Consider the following 21,890-nt stretch of genomic DNA (forward strand, 5'->3'; position numbering starts at 1 on the left):
AAGAAACTGTAATGGGAAAATAGAAAATATTTCTTTTTACTTCAAAACACTAAGTGTCCCTTGAGAAGGAGGATGGAAAAAAAATAATACATAAACTTGCCTCCAGTAGATTTACAGCCTGCCCCATAAGGTGAACAGTCAAATTTGTCATGACTGATCGTGGTAGAAAAGATGCAGGAGAAAAGACCACCGATGCTTCCATATTTGCACCTGCACCAGCTGCAATAGAAAATATCAGATGTCTGTCATTTGGAGACAGCTATTCTCATATACTTTGCAAATCTCATCGTTCTTTGGGAAACTGCAACTCTGCTCATTGAGATAGTGAATAAAACATTGTCAACAGTTGAAATTATTTAACATTTTAGTATTGCAAAGACTTTAATGGACATTACCAAAAGCCTCTTATCTGACTAACACTAAAAGAAGAGCATTTACCATACACATCGTACACAACTGCACTAGAATAGATGGACAGAATGTTACTCTGAAAAATACTATCTAGCATTTTTGCTAAAAACAAATTATGAACAGGTAGTAAAACAGGAAGGAATGAGTCTGAATCTTTTCTTATACCAAGGAAAGCACATGAATCAGGAGTAAAAAAACCCTACATCCCAATCCCCTGATGCTGCAAAGGAAACTCACGAAGGAAGGAGTCAAAAGTTGATGTTCACAAAAGTCATGTCAAAAGTTCATTGGTTCTTATTCTCCTCTCTCACGAAAGGCAAATTTACATGGTATCTGGCTTGCTGGAATTACATTTGATAGATTCCAATTAAGGTCAGAGAAGAATCAAGCCTCCATATGCATATCTGGGTACTACTAAGTTATAAAATTAAAATTCTCTGGGGCAAGATGTAAAAGACCAGAAAAGCCACATGGGATTTTAATAATCCATATGCTACAAAGCATTAAGTTCTAAAAGACCACATACCTGAGTGGAACGTGACATCCGAGTATGAGGAGTATTTCCATGTCTCTCGGTCAAAATCTCTGCTAAGGATTTCATCAGGAATAGAATCTCTAAGGTGCTCTTTCAGTGGATCATCTGTCTCCAGGAGCTGAGAGAGATGACTCCACACAAAGGAGCCCACTTAAATTAAACGAAGAAAAGCATATGGAAATTAGAGAAAAAAAAAAGTTTTAAAAACTGATACAGGCAACCTTTTTATTTATTTATTTATACCAGAATTAACCCTAAACCATTCCCCTGACCCAAAAGAATTAATGCTTTTTCAGCACCAATTAAAATCAGTCTGATGCATCTATCTTTACTGTAGTCAGCTTATTTAAATACTGTCTTCTTCTTTCCAACATGACATGAGGGGTCATTCACTCCCTAGTTGCATTTGCACCTCTCAGATAACCTAGGCAGGCAAGGTTAACCTGGTTATTTACTGTTTGAAAAGGATTTTCTATACTAAATTCAAAGGAAATTTTTTTTTTTTAAAAAAAGACATGACTAATAGAGACATTAGAAGCAGGCTGTGCAGCTCAAATATTATTGGACTGTTTCTGTTCCCTCTTAGGAGAACAGATGCAAAAGAATCATTTAAAAGATGATTTTAAACTTTAACTTTGGCAGCATCACTCATTTTGTTCTTGAAAAATCACTGACCCAGTGTACTGAAACATTAAAAAAAATAATTTAAGTCTGGGATAGCCAGAAAGCACATGAAAATCTTAAAATAACAGTTAACAACTATAAACAGGAATAAACAAAGCCTTTTAAAGGTAAGCATTAAGCAACTTTGAATGTAGAGAGGCATATATACATATACACACACACAGAGCTCTGAGCAACCTGGTTTAGCGGGAGGTGTCCCTGCCCATAGCAGGGGGTTGGAACTAGGTGATCTTTACGGTCTCTTCCAATCCAAACCATTCTACAAGCCTATGATTAAATCAGATACCCTGCATGAACACTGGCAAAAACACTGCAGAATTTGTAAGAGAAAACTGGCAATAAAGTTTCCATTTACATACAACAAACAAATCATTCCAATACAAAAAAAATCTTCCTATACTGTGCAATGTACATTTCCAAATGCACTTCAAAAGAAAAAAAAAAAAAGCACATACAGTTAAACAGTTGTGATTCAGAATTAATATTTCTGCATTACACTGTGCTGATTCATGGTTTGGCCATGTACGCACTGCGTTGTGGGGGGCAAACATTTTCCATGTGTTGTTCTGGAGCCTGGTTCTTACAAAAGGCGCTTTTTTCTCCTGAAGGTAAAAGATATTAGGCTCCAGCACCAGTTCAATGCACTGACACTGAACACTGATACAACTGCATTTTTCACAATACAACTTCTTTTTTTCATATTTCTTTTTCTGAATGTGGCAACTAAAAACTACTATGAGCTCTATGCCTTCAAAAGCACTTGTTACTCAAAAGTCTATTATATGAATCGTTAAGGTGTTACATCAACTGAAGACAAAGGAAGAAAATTAACAAAATTAATGAGTACTGCAATAAACTGTTTAAAACATACAACATTTTGCATGGACTACTAGAGTTCTCTCATAAATCCATTTCTTTTTTCTGCATGGAGCAACATGGAGGAGAGTCACCGGGGTACACCTTCACAGTATTTTGCAGGCTGATGCAATTTCTCTCTGTATGAACTCTAAGCAGAAGGGAACAAGCCCCCTCCAAACCACAAGCCACATCATCAGGTGAACACAATGCTTAGCCTGAACTCATAATCGCTGCAGGATATACTGGTTTGGACATAACATCCTGATAAAATGGATACATGGCTTCACGTTCAGAACTGGCTATGATCCAGACACATCAGACTGCAGACAGAGCCTGCTTTCATCTGCCTGCAAACGATCTTCTTGATACCCTTTTCATGTTTGCTTCCTCTTGACAGATTTAAAAGCAAAGGATTAGTCTAGATGCATACTTTGTTGAATGTGGTGAAACCATTTAGAAAAAAACCCTCATTCACCCAAAATATGGGATCAGCTTAAACATCTGTGTGCTTCGGTAATAAAGCGCTGATAGGATTCTATACTTTTATAGAACCTACAGTTCCATTTCATACTACCCCAAAACAGCTTCTCATTCAGATAAGCTACTTAAATGACTATTTTTAAACAGAGTCTAGAAGATTTTCTGCTTTGTGTCAGTTCTCAATTCAGTCTCTCCTATCAGTACTCTGGCTCAGATCGGACAATAATTGATTGTGGAACCACAAAATCAGGAAGCATAAATAAAAAAAAATGATCAATAATTAAGACATATTTATGCTAACCTTTTCGCCAAATGACTGCTACACTGACAGTCAGCTCTTATACATTTGGATATACAATTAACAACCCTCACAAAGTTCTTTTCACAACATTCCTAACACAACATGTCCCAGCTCCCATATTTTGGTTCTCCCTTGTGTTATAAACAGTTTCTTGATGCCATTTTTTTGCCACTAGATCCACAGCTCTCAAACTGTGATCCTTAGAGGACTTTAAGTTGACTTGAAGAATCACTTCTGGCACAGTGATGAAGTACCTCCCACTAAGCCTTGACGCTAAAGTGCAGGAAGCCTTAAAGTTCCTAGGTATCTTAAATCATCTAAATGAAAATCAATAAGCCTTTCTTTGCAGTCTTCAGATCTGCTTAGTTTCTGCCTAATGCTATCTTTAAAATACTGTGATCAATATCAAACCATATCAAAACTGATGTAAAAAACTGCAAAAGAGGACAGTACCAAAGAAAAACCATGGTAGCGAGTCCTTATGATAAATATTTGTATTACATCACATAAATCATAAATGTGGAATTTAGAAGCATTAGAAAGGTAATTAAGAAATCATTTACTTCATACCTGCCGCTTGCAATATTTTTTATGCCATTTGCTTCTTTCTCAACCTAATGAAATATAATTTGCAGTTACCCATTTGTAGGTCAAATGCACTGAACAGCAGAGACGTTACATGCATCTCTTCCTCAAGAGCATTCAGTTAATGAAATGTTGCCAGTAGGGAGAACTAATTCTGTGAAGAGTCACTCCTTACTGACCATTGCTAAAATGACAGTATCACAATTCCAATACAAAATGTGGCAATCATACAAACAATCTTTTAAAAACAACCTCCAAAGTATTAAGATTAAATAAAAATTAAGGCAGATTGGAACCCTTACGCCTGTAACATAAATGTTACATTGAAGTATCATTTAGGAATGTGTAAGACTTCAGTAGCTGCTTGGCTTACCTTGACTGGATGTTTCTTTCAGCAAAGTCTTTTTTACTTGTTCAAATAACTCGTCATGTGGACATTTCATTGCGATGTAATAAGCAGCAATCCTTATTTCCACATCTTCGCCAGTTGCTTGGTACAGCTGAACTAATATAGTATTCTAAGAGAAAAAGATAAAAATATAACCAAAAAAGAAAAAGACAATTATTATTTACTCCCCTAAAAGACCTTATGTATGCGCTTTCAGTGCATGAGTTTTTCTTTCTGAAAGAGATAGCTATTGCTTTACACTTGACAAAGTCACTTCATGCAACATGCATACAAATGTATGCACATATTCTCTATTCTACCTTATCCACAAATTTCCAGAACAAACTGTCATTATGACCTGAATTCTGTACTGATTAATTTATTCAGGACCATCTGCAACACAGAGCCTCACTTTCTAGTGCTCCTGTTAATGATGGTTTTATTTGACCACAGGGGAGAGTTGTTCTATTGTATTTCACACATGCCACAGCTAATGCACAGACAACAATGGCTATGTTTTTGTTAACAGGCTATTACAATCATTACTTCTGGTCTCAATCAAAGGGTAGGACTGTAACAAATTTATTCTCTTCAATACTTCCTGGGGAATCAACACGTATGAGTTGTTTGGTGAACTGCTAGGGATTAAGATGTTGGTGACATACTAATAACATTTCTATTAGCATCTAACACCCCCAGTCCACCCACAGGGTGTCAGTTTAGCAGTTCATTTGCTAGACAATGATGGGGTGTATGACAACAACTGGACTTCATACTTTCAACAGGTTCAAGGAGCAACACCAAGCTTCATAACTACAGAATGAACAGATTACACCAAATCATGCTGCGATTAAACATTAAAAAGCAAAAGAAGATGCTTCTTCAAGTGCAAGTCCATGTGGAACCTCTTGTTCTTCCACAGCAGCACTGCCAGCTTTTCCGAGGCTAGCAATCCTGGCTTTGCTATTCTTTTTAGTATCAAATTATTTGAGATAAATAAGTTTTGTGTTTTGTTCTATTAAGCCATTAACAAAATGTTCTAACTGTGACGTCACAACAATTTCTCACATTAATACGCAGCATCTCACAGAATGATACAGTGAAACAGATGACAGGGAAAATCACATACTGTGGGGTTTCAGCCATAATCCACACAGACGTAAGCCACCCAACTGAAGTAACTGTTTAAGAAGACATTAACATTACCTCAGTCACTGGTGTCTTACTTCAAATATAGCAAAGCATATTATAGGTCCATTCATGAGGGTGGTCCTGCTAAGCTCTCCAGCAGGAGAGGAGCTCTGCTGAAGACACGTTTACACTTGTTCCTTTATTTGCTTGCACATTTTATAACTATTCCAGAAAGTCAAAACTCTGGGACGGTGCCAGAAAGCCATCAGTCATCACCTGCTGGCAATAAATCACTTACCCTGACAGAACAGGGAATGCGCCTGAAAGCCTGGATAGCGGCTAGACGAATTTCGATTGGATTACTTTTCAGGGAAGCACACAAGCTCAAAACAGGAACTAACGAAGCTGCTGCCAGTCCTGCATTTCCAATGGCTTTTAACACCAGTTGCATCTGTAAATACAAAGCAAGGCAGAATAAAAAATTCTCCACATGTCAGCTGTACATGAAATTTTATTGCATTAATATTTTCTGTGCAAAATTCTCTGTTTACAATGATCCCTGATCATTTTGGGGGGGTTACTGCAGCCCCTAGTGTACCAGCTGTACTATGGCTTCAGCATGAGAATATACTATGGCTTCAGACTCACATGAATACAGATGGTTGGTTTAATGCTATATAGCACTTCTAAGTAAAATCTGGCTTATACCTGGTGGAATACAAAACATTCAAAAGAAACTGTGTCGCAATGTAATAGCAGGTCATGGATTTATTGTACAGTAGAAGTTTTTCAAGTACTTTAGTATTTTGACCCTTTTGTTCACAGATGTTTAGCCATTTTAGAGCATGTTACTGCTGGCAATAAATAAAATTTTAATAACAAGTTCTGTATTAAAGTTTAGAGCCCAGGGACATCAATGCATTGTGGTGCCTGACGCCCCTTTTACTGACAGTCCTCTAGAAACAACTATACTGAAGCCAGCACAGTTAAAATGTTAAAAAACCTTCCATAACTGTTTGGGTCAAAGACTTCCATTCACTGTTGGTTCCAGATATCAGGTGGGAGGTCTCTCCTATTCTGCTCTGCATACTCAGTGAAGTTGTCATAGTCAAAGATATCTCCCACACACATCTGCACACTCACTCACTGCAACATGCTGCTGAGTTTCAAGCGGCAGCTCCTCAGTCATCAGACAACCGTGTTTCAGCAGTAAGTTACAGAAGTTTTCAAGAAGCTATTCAGACTTGGGTAGCCTTTCTCAGCATGATCCTCTTCATCAGTTCCCTGTTTTGATTTACTAATCTCTTGGCTAACTTTAATCAGATTTTTGGAAGAAAAAAGGAGTTAAAAAAGCGCAAAATTTTCATTAAAACAGGCAATATGGTAGGTGTACCGATTTTGGCTGGGATAGAGTTAATTTTCTTCATAGCAGCCTGTATGGTGCTGTGTTTTAGATCTGTGACCAAAACACTGTTGATAACTCAACAGAGTTTTAACTGTTGCTTAGCAGTGTTTGCACAGAGTCAAGGCTTTCTCTTTTCCTTACCCCACCTGCCCAGGGAGTAGGCTGGGTGTGGGCAAGAGGCTGAGAGAGGACACTACCAGGACTGCTGACCTGAATTTACCAAAGAAATATTCCAAACAATATGGCATTCTCAGCAATAAAACTGTGTGTGTGGAGGGAGTGGGGGTGATTCCAAGGTATGGTATCCAGGGCTCAGGAATTGGCTGGGTACCAGTGTATTAGTGGCGAGCAATTCCTTTTGCATCACTTTGGGGTTTTGCTGCGTGGGCTTTGGGTTGGGACCGGGGTGGGGTGGGGTGTCCTTCACTTACTAAACTGTCTTTATATTTTTTCTCAGCTTTGCCCTTCCGATTCTCTCCCCTGTTCCACTGTAGGGGGAGTAAGTGAGTGGCTGCATGGCGATTAGCTGCCTACCAGGGTTAATCCACCACAGTAGGGCCAAGAAATTAGAGCCCTTCCCCACAGAGAAAGATTGCAATATAAACTGAACAGACATTTGCTTCATTTGGTCAACTGCTAGCAAACTGGCATGTATAGGCATCCAGTCCAGCAGCACAATCCTAGCTTGAAACCACCTGTGTGGCACTCTCCTCACCCAGCTGGCAGCAACGGATGTAAGTGGAAGCAGGGAGAGAGCAGATGCTCAGGCAACCATACCAACCCCACCGATAATCAGTTAGCAACACTGAAATCAAAGCTTCTCTTGAAAATCCCACTCCGCATCCATTTTTGGGAACTTAAATGGCTGTTTTGATTTTCTGAAATACTTCTAAGAGCTCAATAGAGACCAGTGAGGCACCTCTGAGAGACTCGAGACCACTCAACACCAGTGCAGTGATGCTTCTTTCCAATGGACAGCACAGACTTTAAAAGACACATTATCTACTGCAATTTTGTCTAATGAGAGTAATGCATCCCCAAACCATGCAAAATCTCAATTCTAACAAAATTAACTAGGTAATTTCATACAACACACAGTAAGAAACTGAAAACACACAGAGAAACTATGATTCTATGGCTAACATGAAGACAAAAGAGTTCAGCAAAGGAATGTCTTCTGTTTTTTTTAATCAAAATTTTGTTCAAGGCTCCCAATACATAAAATCTGTTTTTTTAAGTTATTCCTTCAATAAATGGGGTAAGAATTAAAAGTGAACAGACTGCTCACACTGCATGAAAAAAAATACAAATCCTGTGTGTTTAGCTTGCACACTGGAAAATTAAAGAGACACAAATATATGAGATAAGACTTAGCTCTTGGGCTCTTACTGTTATCTAATACGCTGTCATCAGTATGTCAGTTTTCTACGCATGATAAGGAAGAATCAATTGTTTAAATACATCATCAAAGAGAAGATATAAAGATATTTCTTCAGCAGCAAATGTCAATTAAAGATAAAAAGCCCCAGAACTGTGACACAATAACTCCTAACTCAAGATCACACAAAGCAGCTAAGAACAATTTTCCACTCCTGTTAGTCTCCCAATATCATGACTGATTTACAGCCTGAAACACTGTAACTTAGCAGATCTTATTAGCCAGCAATAACACAGCTAACACTATCTGCAAATGAATTTGAATCAACACAGAAATAAGAAACTTTCATCAACATGTCATTTCACTGGGGAGTGATGGGTGTTCTTCATACTCATCGACACTAAAAAGCCTGCTTCATCAGAAGGCCCAAGATTTTCCCTTTTTTAAATACACAGGAACACCCATGCTGATAGGTTTTACTTGTTGGACTACAAAATTTTATCTGCCCATCCTACCAAAGAATATTCATTTACAAAGCTTGTATTCATGGCTTTCTGGAAATCCACTGAATACCACTGTCATCAAACAAGTTCTAGATCATAAAGGGAATAGCAAAGTAAAGCATAGTATCATATACTTCTGTACAAATGATACCTCACTGAGTTGTTCTGAATCTTGCACGGTACAGTTTCCTCCCAAAAATTTTCCGAGAGTCCTCATCACACTCTGCACAGCAGGTACACCATCACAGGAGTTGTAAGATGAACAAAACCTGTGTAAGAGAGTAGTTACTCCAAAGAAGCAGCTCCGACTTGCTCCTGGTGACTTCAGCAAAGGCTGTAAACAAGCACAAAAAGAACAGGGTGTTTCAGAAAAGTCATTCTCACAATTACAGTAACATGCTGTTGTGGTTTAACCCCAGCCGGCAACTAAGCACCACAGAGCCACTTGCTCACTCCCTCCCTCCCTGGTGGAATAGGGAGGATAATTGGAAAAAGGTAAAATCTGTGGGTTGAGATAAGAATAGTTTAATAATTGAAATAATAACAACAAAAATAACAGTAATAATTGTAATGGAGAGGGAGAGAGAGGAGTAAAACCCAAGGGGAAAAACCCCCACAAATGATGCACAATGCAATTGCTCACCACCCGGTGACTGATGCCTGGCCAGTCCCTAAGCAGTGATCAGCAGCTCCTGACCAACCTCCCTCAGTTTATATACTGAGCATGACATTCCACAGTATGAAATGTCCCTTTGGCTAGTTCGGGTCAGTTGTCCTGGCCCTGCTCCCTCCTGGCTTCTCGTGCACCTGCTCACTGGCACAGCATGAGAAACTTGAAAAGTTCGTGATTTAGAGTAAGCATTACTTAGCAACAACTAAAACATCGGGGTGTTATCAACATTATTCTCATACTAAATCCAAAACACGGAATAAAATTAACTCTATCCCAGCTGAAACCAGAACTCACATCATAGAAAATAAATGTATCAAAATATTTACATACTCAAATTCAATCTCAACAATATGTGTTTTCAAACAGCCCTTAAAGGATTTAAACAAGCAAATAAAAAAGGACAACCCTGCAAAGATATAGCAGAAAATTCTTCCACCTTCACATGCAGGCTAAATTAGTGTCAATGTGACCTAGACTTCTGTTCTCATGAGAAATCACACCCTGCATGCTTAGGAAGGAGTGTGAACACAAACTTAAACTATTTTCCAGGACCCTCAAAACAGTAAAACCCTCACCAGTACACAGTTTCTCTATGTTTCACTTCAATACTTAGCAAAAAGCACTGACAGCTCAGTAAGTCCCAGGCAGTTTACTGATTTTTAGAATGAATTTAGTTTTTCTGTCCCATAAACCTGCAAATTCCAAATTTCTGTATCCTCTGAAGCAAGCCTGTTACTATTGAAAATCCCACCACTTCAACCAAAGTGAATTTGTGAAGCCCAAATGAACTCAAGATTAATTCTTTCATGCAGATGCTGTGGAAAACCTGTTCACACAGAGCTGTTTTTTGTAATCCTGGTCAGAACCTGTATGATTGGGAACAGCAGGTTGTGATATACCCTGCAAGATTCTCCACAGCTGATCAAGGGTTCATTAGCACACAAGCCAAATGGGCATAACATTTTATTTAATTACAAAATATTCTTAATGGCTTATTTAAGCTAGAAGACTATCTATGATTTTACCACTTGCAGCTTCACAAAACAACATAGCAAGTTCAACTTCAGACTCTAAAAGCATGACAGATTACTGTATAAACCCAGCAGAATAACAGATCTTTAAAGGAAAGATATACCATGAAATGGAGCCAGTATTATTCTGCATACAATTAACTTAGTTAAGCAAAAATGTCAAAAACTGCAACAGCACTGCATATACAAAGGATTGAAATGTCTCCAGGTGCTAAATACAATGCTTGCAATGGACCAAAGTGGAGAATAAATCTCTCTATCCAAAGCAGGGAGTAGCTGCATCATTCTCCTCACACTGACCTGACCTTGAACCTCAAAACTAATTAGCTCAAACCAGTCTCTGGAGTCTACAGGGTAGTTTGCCCTTCTTATTTTTTTTAAGGCTACAAACACAAATCAAGCTCCAGTGACCAAACATGACTGCATCTTCTTTGGGAATCAAGATTAAAACAGCCAGTAGTTTCACCACCAAAATTAACTGAACAGATAAGAGTTTTGTATAAATCTGTGAAAAAGACTTACTGTAAAATACAAAAATTACGAGCCAGCTAGATTAATGATAAATTAAAAAAGAAAAGACAACATCCACTCACAGCAAGAGATTCGATCATGCCTGCGGTGGGTTTAGGAATGAATGAAAATGACCAGAAGAAATATTCCACTTTGTCTTCCTCAACTTCTCCAGAAGCTATAACTTCTTTCATTAGGACAACACACGCCTCTGTAGCACAAGATGGGAGAGCATCTACTAGCGGCTGCCTGTAACACAAGAAAAAAGTACAGCAAATCTAAAATTACCAAAATACTTAAGAATCAAAGAACAAACACATTGAGGTTAGGCTTCTTTCAGAGTAAACAGAACTCCACTGACTTAGCAAATGCCAGATTCCATAGAAACCTATGTTATCCTTTGGTTTAGTGACCTTACAGAAATATGCCTTAGTCAAGATGTGATGAAGTGTATTGTGTTTCAAGAACTGTATGTAACCCAGCTTTTAAGAAAATATGCAGTTGCTTTCTCTGAAAATTATGCAAAAAACATATCCCAAGTTTGACTTCTAAAGACTGAGGTACCTTGAAGCACTGCTTTTTTATTAAAGTGGGCTTTTTGTTTCATTTCACCAATAAAACCCAAAAATATTTAAACTGAATTGACTAGCTTTTACTTCCTGTGCTTTTTTAGACCTTACCTAAGTGGAAAGGTTACACCAGCATGACGGCCAATACACATTTCAGCTCTCGAGTCCCTCTGCAAATATTCTGTACCTAGCTCCTATACTAATGGATGGACACTTTTGCATTAACTTGGTCGCAGTTACACTAAACTGGGCCAAAAAGCCCTCGTGTTAGAGTAAGAGAGTAGTCTGCATGGGATTCTTTTTAGCTCCTAAAGTTAGTAACGTTGTCCTGAGTAGAATTAAAGTTAATATAGAAAGAGGCAGAGTAGTTTACTTTCTGATATTGAAGAATATTAGCATGATTATTTGTCAAAAGGTGAGAATAAACCTAAGCCAAAACAAAGTTTGCCCCTTTTGCATGATGTAAAGTTCAACATATTGTCACAAACATAAAGCTGGCACTAATTTCAAACAGGCTGATGACATTTTGCACTAAAACCAAGTAAAAAACAATTTTCTTTGTTTGCCCTTTTCAGAATACTGATTTTGGAGGGAGAAAAATTTGATTTTAATAACACTGGATTAGTATTTCAGAAAGTCTCATTGGATCAGAACTATTCCTGACTGCAGAGGAGTGGAGACCTTGAACTTCAAAGCTACAGTTCAATGATCAGTATAAAACATCCTGAGATGAGGCTGCTACTGAAAGATGTGGCTCCACCACGTCCATACTCCCAGCCTAATGTCTGTTGTCTCTCCTCCATGAGTACTAAAGGACACAAGGTACAGATCCAGGCAAGCCTTCTCATAACAAATGGCAGTAGACAATTAAAACCAGCAGCACTGATTTCCGCTTAAGTAACGACTCTAGTTTCCTCTTCACACTGTTCCTGAAACAGGAAGTCTGCAGGAACAGGCCAGTCTGTTTTGTACACAACATTCATTCAGTAAGGACATCCTCCTATCACATAAAAAAGATCTGCACTACATATTCTTCCTTGAAAGCGCTCAAAATTTAAATCCAACATTTGGGCATGGATTTAAAACATTAATCTACTTTAAATATTTACAAAATATTTATTTTCTATATGGGGGGTGGGGGTTAAATGCTATTACCAAAAGGGCCTTACCAGTTGTCTCTGCATTTAAACGAAGATCTTTGCCACAGCACTTTTAAGGCCTCAAGAGAAAGATGTCGAAGCTCAAACACAAGAGTCATGAAAAGGTCTGCAGTCTGTAAGAGAGCACAACAACAGAAGTGTGGAAACCAGCTTCAGAGAACAGAGCACAACAGACTGTGGGTTATACCAATACTGCTGTTGATTTACAAGGCAACCTGAGAGTAAAACCTCCTCTCTACCCTGTGGCCCTATCTTCCTTCCCTCCCTTGCTTTTCTCTTCAGGCTGCAAACATAAGGAGAAGGGGTTTCATTTATGATGTCAGTCAGTCCCTCAAGCAACAGTGCGCAATGACCACTACACACACCACTAGCATACAAATGAATAATGAACCAAAATGCAGCACTACGGTTACAATCCAGAGAGGAAGGTCATAATCTTCTCTGAGTTTGTACAGCAAGATCCTGATTTATGGCCAGAACTGCTGACATAGCCTTAACACAAAATAAAACAACAGTCAAGCTAACTTTGTGTTAATATTAAGTTTATGAGAAAGATCATTTAACTGAGGTTTGGACACTGCTTAAAAGTTTTGCCCAATTACCTCTGATGCTGTGTGAAAACATTCCATCTTACTGCGGAAAAGCCCAAGCATAACTGCTTTTACCTCTGCAGGCAGCACAGGATCAGTTAAAAGTGTGGCAGCAGACGAGCTGTCCTCCCTGGCTAAGCTGAACCGCTACAGCTACAACACACAGCAGCTATTTTACCTACAGTACATAACCATACACACTTTTCAGTGTAAATAAATTCTAGCCCTTCATTCGTAAGCCGCTCCTTGCTCTTGTGCGAAAAAATGAAAAACCTAAGTATTTCAGTCTAGCTGTACAGTTGAAGCTGAACAGTTCTGTTTAACAATTTATTTGTGTGTGGCTGAAAGAAATTATGAGCAATTCAGAGCTGATCCATGCTTTTCTATTAAGTGAAGAAGCTACCTGTAACAGACTTTACATCTCAAAAAAGCCACTACTCCCACCTCCTACTTAACTTATATGGCATTATCAGCTTAAACAAGTATTTTTCGAAACTACTGTCTTGAGGTACTTTTGGATGTGTATTACATTGCCAGCAATAATTTTTATTTTCTAAAATGTGATGCTAGCAATCAAATTAATCAAATATTGAACTGAACACATTATCAAGATGACAGAAGCCTTTATTTTTATGGAATACAAACCTTTCAGTGTCATCCGGACTCAATCCAGGCCCTGTATTACCTACCCAACCTATCCTCTGGTGAGAAAAGAGGCTCTTTTCTCCTTTTTTCAGATTATTTTCATTTGCACATACACCCTTCATCACATTGTTATTCTGGCCTCAGTAGAAGCTTTTTGGAAAACAGTATTTTAAAGGCTAACTAGCATGTAGATGTGTTCCTCTGAGACCTGACCCAAATTTCAAGAAGGGAGATAGGTCTCATTACTTGAAAAATTAGCAGAATGTGAAGTACAATAGCGTGTATGCTCATTTTAACCTAACTTTATAACGTACAAATTTTAATTATGTTTGACATCATACAGACTCATTTCAATCCTTTATTCACTTTAGATGTGAAAGGCTTAGACATCGAACTACTGCTCTGGTTCCAAAGAAAACATTTTTCTTTGTGCAAAAATCATACAAACAAAGTCTAATTCCACCAAGTCACACATCCAAAGGCCTGGGGAGAGACCTGCTTGGACCTCCTAACCTTCCTTCCAGAAGCAATGAAAAATTGGAATAACTCAGTGCCAGCATTTTATATTAAGTTAAGACTGAAAAGACATTTTAAGAAAAAAGCTATCTTTCCGTAAGAAGATGGAGTAATTTGTTACCATGCTGTTTGATAGGCTGAGGGAATAATTTGTCAAAGCTAATACAAACATTGTTTGGTTTTGTTCTTTTGGGACTTCTTTCCTTTTTAGCAATAGTATATTAATTTAATCAAATTGGAATTTATTCTTATAATGAGGCTTACCTAGGTATGAATTCCAATAACATTTATAATTCCATAGCTAAAATTCAGTTAGATCCACATGTATTCCATTCCATTCTGTTCCATTCCATCCCATCCCATCGTTACATTTAAGGTCTATTTTAAAAAGAAATTACCAAACCCAGTGAAACACATTACATTTCATGGTCTATGAAATATTCATAGAATTGTATTTGTTCTTCAAAAGCATTTTTTGTGCCTTGTGTGCATTTTTACACACATGCAAATACACTACGGGAATCATGATTAAGGGAGCTGGGAAGCCTCACAGATGTCATCACAATGAGCCACCTGAGCTCATCAGCTGGAGGCCACAGCGCAGCTCAAGATAAAATTTCCAGACTGATGTATTTCCAGGTGATATAATTTTAGACTGTAGACTGACTTCATTCTGCTTCACACCTGCTGACTAGACAAGCTCCCACCTAGTAACAGTGCAAAATTTTGCAGAGAAACAGCTATTTTTACTTTCTTATAATAAAACTTTAGAAGGAATTGTCTGGTCAGGGGGGCTGTTTTTAAGGTAGGTTGCACTGAAATCGAGCTGTCAGATAAACAAGAACCTTATTGTAAATTCTTCTATTTGTAGTATTGTAATAATAAACTACATGGATGTCGCGACAGAGGGAAGACACAGTCACTCAATATGAGTGATCAGCAGACTTCGTTTATTGTGCCTTACAGTCACCTTTTACGCCTTCTTATAATTAGCTCATACATATTACAAAAGTTAAGCTCATTATTGGTTAGTTGCCTAAATACCAAGCCTGCCCCTAGTTTCTCTTCTGTAGTTATCTGTTCCCACCTGCAACATTCTTTTCCCACCGAAATCTTCCTGTTATTGTGTAACAAGAACAGCCAAAGACAGTGTATTTTTGCTTTACTTCAGATAAGCTGAGAGCGATGTGCATTTTTGTCCAGCCAGCTGGACTATGTCTATGTGACCCTTTTCAGCTAGCCAGTTATCCACACATGGAAATCTGGCTCCCATTCCAACTCCTAAATGAAACATAAGGAAGCCTGGCTTTTAATCTACATAGAAGCTTGCTTTTCCTTCTATCTGCAGACTTACTATAGCTCTATTAAAAAAAAAAATAATCCTCTGGAAGCACAAACATAGTATAGTTTAGATTGGAAGTTAAAAGTAGTAAAATGCTTTCCAATAGGAATATTTCTATTTATGGTATATACAAACACCCTTTGAACGCTTGACACCTTACTTGCTGCCAAGTATAAGTCCATGTAAACACAAGGGAGGTTGCTCTGAAATATGTTCAATGAACATCTTTGTTCTTGCCTACTAATTTATGATCTCAATGAAAGTGTGAGGCCTTCTCTTCAGTAAATTTAGTATATCCCTTTGGAATTACATAGCTGCTGCTTCCGTATGGAACGTCTGGTTTTCAGCTGTCTGATTTCTTTTTTCAACTATATATACATTAAAGACCAAGTGTTTTCCTTGAACTGAAGACCAAGAGTAAAGTCAGATGGAGGTGGCACACTGTTCTCCCTGAAGTCTACTGGTTAAACAGCTACGGTTATTCTCTCCCCGCCACAGCAGAACCTCCCTTCCTTCTGATCCTCATCAGTTCTTTCTTCTTTGGTTTCTTACCTTGCCAGTTAACCTTATTTCACCCTCAATTTTGTAATTTGCCTACTCATGGACCAGGTTTAAGTGACCTAACCGGCCTTTCCCAATACTATCTTCTAAGGCTTTCCAGTTCAAAGCAGACAAAGACTTCTGTTTCTGGTAAAGCTGTTGTTACAGTCATACAGAAAAAGAACACAGTCTAATTTCAGAAAGCAAAATCAACCATGTAACTACAGTATCTTAATTCATCTTGATAATCAGAACATCTGCCTCACCTGGGAAATATTCTGTTATACTCCCTACACCCAGTTAGAAACATGCAAATCCTAACCCCCAGCTAGCTAGCAAACAGCAATTAGAACGCTTTATGAGAAAAACAAATGGTGAGACCATGCTCTAAAGGGAAACTTTGGGGTCAAACTGGGGTACAGGAGTTGGGCAGTGTGAATCTGACCCACACTGCTTAAGAGTACACAGCCACATTCACCAGACATACCAATCCAGCATCAAAATTCAGACAGCCAAATATAAATGCAGCCCCTAGCAGAAGCTGTATGACAGGCTTACTTCAAGCCTCTCTGAAGTGAGGGTCCCTTCTCCCCATCCCTTTGGCCATTCTTTGTCAGCATGAAGCTTGTGCACTTAACGGTCCATTAGTTAATCTACCTCCACATTGAAATTCAATCTTGTCTCATAATAGTATCAAAAAATTAAACAACAACTTTGCTCCCTTGGAAATGACACTGTCTCCACCCCCATTTTCTCATCCCTTCACTGTTTCCCCTGGAGTTGGGGATTTTGTCTTGCATTTATTTTTGCTTTTGTGTCCTGAAAGAAATGCATAATCTCACCTCATTCAGAGCCAAACAATAAGGGGACAAACAAGCTATACATGCATAACAGCAGAGCTGTCTCCCAAGCAACGCTGTGGGCATTCCCATAATTTCTTTCTTGGCCCAAAGGACATGGAATGAGGGATAATAAAGATCCCCTTTGAAATGTCTTGTCACACAGAAGGAACACCCTGGAATGGCGAAAATGGCAGACAACCGATCAAACCTTGTGCTGGGACAGGCATATGATGAATAATTCACCTCTTTTCTTAGGCAGTGGCACAGACAGCAGCCACTTGTGCTAATCTTAGTAATTTACAAAACAAATTCCCCACACAGGAAGCCAGTGGGCCGCTTTGGATACAGAACTGACATCCCACTGTTACTGGGAAAAAATCGTTTACCATTCTTTCAAAGACACTGAATTATGGGTATTCAAAAGAAGGTAGGATTTAAAGTTTCTCAGGTCCACTGCAGTAATTTCTTTTTTCAACATTTTCCAAGCAGTATGTAGCCCTCTAGTCTGTTCCTAAATGCCATTACATAGCACTGCTGCAATGACCGCCACACAGAATTAAGCATTATCGTACTCAAAAAGGCTGCTTTTATTCAACATTAGCAAGAACCATTATGTTTATGGCTCTGTTAGCTCTCTATAGCCCCAATCTCACTAGCATGCAGCTACAAAAGATGGCAGACTTGCTTACAACTGAAAGAGAGAAACCTATCCCGTATACCACCACCCAGAAAGGCCACCTGCTGCTTTCTCTTCAGCCCTTTCCTGAAGTCTTTGTCAGGCTGTGATACCAGGTCAGACTACCATCACCATTTAATAGGTTGGGAGTAACTGCTGGAGTTATAATTTATCATAGCTGACTGAAATTACCCACGTCAGTTGTTGTGTCAGTGATTCTTCTCCACTCTGTGCCTTTGCCTTATGTCTCACACCACATGACACAAACACCTACTTGTGCTCATTAATCACAGCTAAAACTAAAAGAAACATCAATATACATAGTACAGCAATTTCTAAACAAGCACCACTGCCAGCAGAGCTGGATTCCAGCAGTGTGCTCTTCTCCAGCCCCCATAAAGCCTGTACTCCATCTCCCATACCTGTGTCCCCTCCAGGGAAGAAACAGGCAGAGCTTTTGTTCTCTGACATGGGATTTAACCTAGACAAAGGAAGGTGAAGTGCCTTCTCCTAGGCTAGGTCTGAGGCTTTATGTTAACATCACTTGTACCTATGTGCATTTACAGGACAGAACACAGTGCTACTGCACAAGAAATAACCTAGCTCCGAAGTACAACCAATCTAACAAGACATGAACATCAGAGGACAGGGAATATATCAGGAATAAGCTGGCTAAACTCATCAGTAGCAAATTCATGGAGGTACCAAGGCCCAGTTCAGTGCTCGCCCCATTAGACCACATTTTTTAGTAATATCCTGACCATGAATGACTTAAAAAAAAAAGTGTGCTCTTCTATTTTCATATTTACAAATTTTCCCACACTGTTCTGTATAGGAACTTCACTACTAGCAAGAACCACTCCACCTGAAGAATAATGGGATATGAAGTGCCCTCTCTTTTAAGTCACTGCTCTCAGCTCATCTCAGGTCAGCAATAATTAAGCACCATCACCTGTTGATCCTTCTGTATTGTGTATAACAGGTGTTCTTGATCATCTCCAAATGTCACAGAAGAAAGGGATCTTCATTTCAAAGACAGTGACAAATACTAATTGATCCAACTGCTGCCAATATCAACAAAAATCAAAAGGCCCAAGCGAACTAAGGAGACAACCAGACCTTCCTCTAGAATGATAGTCATTGTAGAAAAAAATTAAGCCACTGCATGTTCCACATGACCAGAATATTCCATCATATCTTAGCAGCATTGACCAATGAAAATCATTTAGGTGAGAAGAGATTCCCTCTGGACCCAAGCAACACCCTAGAAAACAGGATAGTTATTACTAGAATCCATCAGAAGCAAACAGAAACAACCAGCCAAGATCCAGAGGCAAGGGTTTCATGTGCAAACTGTTTTGAGAGGGTAAGGCAGCAACAGGAGAAGGACCACAGAACTCCAACAAACATGGAAACAACAGCACTACCAAGGGTAGTATCCCACATTAAAGCTGTAGAAAATGGTTTTTACAATTAAGCATCAAAACTGTCAGTGGTAACCCAAACCAGACATTTTGTTTGTTTTTCCACAGCAAAACATTTTTTTCGTTTTCCGCAGCAGAACATTTTCTTTCAGGTTAATTTTGAATACAGTTCAAAATTGCTTTTGCTCATTATTCAGGGGCCATATTACATTTTGACTCTTCAGTTTGATTTATTGTTTATACAGGAAAATGACACTTCAAAGCATTTTATCTTTTTATAATTCCACATTAAAAAATGGCCAAAATAATGGAAGGCTTCAGTATTTAAAAACTGCTGCTCTTCTAGTCACATCTTGTCCGTGCAGGGGATCTCTCAGACCACAAAGGGCCTTAGAAGGAAACAGAGGTTTTATGTAAAAACTTACCTCAAAACTCGCACTGTGCGCTAAGCAAAGCTTCCACACTAGTTCAGACACTTCCTCTCCAGTGACTTCCCTCTCAGCTTCTTCCCTTTCATAGAGCATGCTGGTCACATACAGATCAGAATCCACTGGAAAGATGTAAGGAAAAATCAGGTATCTGGTGGTTGCTTGCCATTTGCTATGCTTAACCCTAAATGTCAGGGGAAGGTTTCTCTCTGAGCCTTTACTTCTACATGCAAGAATCCCTCTAGTCTCAGTAAAACCAAGGCGTGAATATGAATGCTTGCTGTCAGGTTGAATTTAAGAACATAACAAAATAAAGGCCTAAGACAAGCATCACCTGAGAGTTAGAGAAAGAAGACAAGATACACAGGTAAAAAGGTCCCACTTTCCATCAATATGCCTCTTACAATGGCCCTGCTACTTCACATTCATCACCCTTTCCCATTTTATTAAATCACTACCTCTCACACTTCAACCTCCCAAAAACTCAAAAGGAGACCTAGGTGCCAAGAAAAACAAATGGCTCAGCTCTTAACCTCTTCCTGAGGAAGAATCTTCTCATCTTATGTTGGCGTAACTATAAATAAAAAGTGTCCTGGAAATTTGGAATTTCTTTAAAAGACAAAAAAATGAATACAAAGTGTTTCTCATCAATTAGAGCTCAACTTTAAAATCTTTCCTCAAGCAAGACTCCCATTGACTTCAGTAAAATCACTCTCCTAAGGAGAAGCACACAGAGCAAAGACAGAGCAAAAATTAATACAGTTCTCAGACAGTCCTTAGTTCCATTAGGACTTGCAACTACATAGGCTCCATTTGTACACAAAATAGGAATTGTTCACAGGCACAGGAAGGCTGGTGCTCTGTGTATAAGGGGGCTAGTTATGTGAAGTAGGTAGAAAGGAATTGGACATTATGGAAATCGATCACTTTTGGAGACCCAGCCAGCTTCACTACAGCAGGCCCCAACTCCCAAAGAAGGAAGAGCTCTTAGTAGCCCAGCCTGTAAAAACATCCACTTTCACATTGCTTAACATATTAAAGGAAATATCAGGTGCAACAAATTCTCACAGGGAAGAGACAGTCCCAAGATTTGTTCCAGGAAATAAATTTAATTTCTTTTAGCAGAAACATCATGTTACCTTTTCTGTACAGTGTCTCTGTTTCCACTTGAAAGAGTTTCAGTGAAGACTCTGTCTGCGTCTTTGCCCCGCTGCCCTTCTGAGAGAACAGTGTAATAAGGTTGGACTCAGAACATTTGGCCTCCACCAGGATTCCATCCTGAATGCTCTGAACACATTCCAGTTTGGATGACAGGATCTGCTGCTCAGACTGAGAAGAACAGATACTTCACGTAAAGTCTCAATGACCTATGTCAGCCTGCCCAATCCTTTCTCTCCCAGCTTCACAGCGGATTCCAGTTCTGTGCTAAGTGTAAAGTGCCCAGCCTGTGGAGGTTAATACACTCTTTATTTAAGTCTAATTTTTCCATCACTGAAATGCAACTGCTACTACCTTTCAGTATCAGAAGGTCTCAATTCATTTCAGTTCACAAAGCATCAGTGTTAAGCTGACCTATTTGGTCAGCAGAGCTGAGAAAAGCAAAAGGTTGGTAGTACAATACAAGAAACAAGTACTACACCTCACCTAATAAAAACAATGCAAGATAGAAATATTGACCTTTTTTTTTTTTTGCCATGAACAGTGGAAAGCTCTAAGTCTGTCTTTTAGAAAAGATTCTCTTTTTCCAGAGTTTTCTGCAAGTAACAATCTTCTTTGTGTAATGTATTTTCCATATCCACATGTCTCTATTCCTCTCTTTCATGATCTACTTTCAATTTACCACTGTAACTGTAACATTCCCAGAGTTGAATTCAGGTGCCTAACAACCTCTTGCATTCGTATCAAAATGTTCATCAACCACAATGCAAATTTCCATTAAAAACAAATTCTGTGAATAACAAACATTACAGGGCAATAATATTCATTGTTTCTTTGCTAAGGACTCAAGTTTGGGCAAATGCAACAAATATAATTGAGCACAAATGACTATTCAAAAATGTTTTCATTGACATGACTCTTCAAAGAAATTAAAAGGTTCTGTGGAAAAATCAGTGTCATTCCCCAACACTTACCGGCATATGAGGAAGAACAACAGACTGCACAGAAGTAAAACCAGAATATCGATGAGAGCAGAGATTTAAGTCCCTTGTCTTGACAAGGAAAGGACCTTTTCGCTGATACCTGGTTGGACATATTCCCAGAACATCCACCTAGTAACAAACACA

General features: G+C 38.7%; 1 protein-coding gene across 1 annotated transcript in view; it reads right to left on the minus strand.

Annotated features, from left to right (window-relative positions):
* Positions 1 to 21,890, minus strand: part of LOC119145814 — a 98,267-nt gene that overhangs the window by 69,811 nt on the left and 6,566 nt on the right. The window contains exons 5-14 of the mRNA XM_037382502.1: positions 21,738 to 21,875; positions 20,745 to 20,934; positions 19,603 to 19,727; positions 12,612 to 12,715; positions 10,957 to 11,122; positions 8,811 to 8,993; positions 5,672 to 5,824; positions 4,228 to 4,372; positions 938 to 1,096; positions 101 to 219 (exon numbers count right to left, since the gene is read on the minus strand). Of these exons, the coding sequence (XP_037238399.1) occupies positions 101 to 219; positions 938 to 1,096; positions 4,228 to 4,372; positions 5,672 to 5,824; positions 8,811 to 8,993; positions 10,957 to 11,122; positions 12,612 to 12,715; positions 19,603 to 19,727; positions 20,745 to 20,934; positions 21,738 to 21,875 (1,482 nt within the window). The remainder of the gene's footprint in view (positions 1 to 100; positions 220 to 937; positions 1,097 to 4,227; positions 4,373 to 5,671; positions 5,825 to 8,810; positions 8,994 to 10,956; positions 11,123 to 12,611; positions 12,716 to 19,602; positions 19,728 to 20,744; positions 20,935 to 21,737; positions 21,876 to 21,890) is intronic.

Source organism: Falco rusticolus, chromosome 4 (genome assembly GCF_015220075.1).
Source record: "Falco rusticolus isolate bFalRus1 chromosome 4, bFalRus1.pri, whole genome shotgun sequence".
NCBI lineage: Eukaryota > Metazoa > Chordata > Aves > Falconiformes > Falconidae > Falco > Falco rusticolus.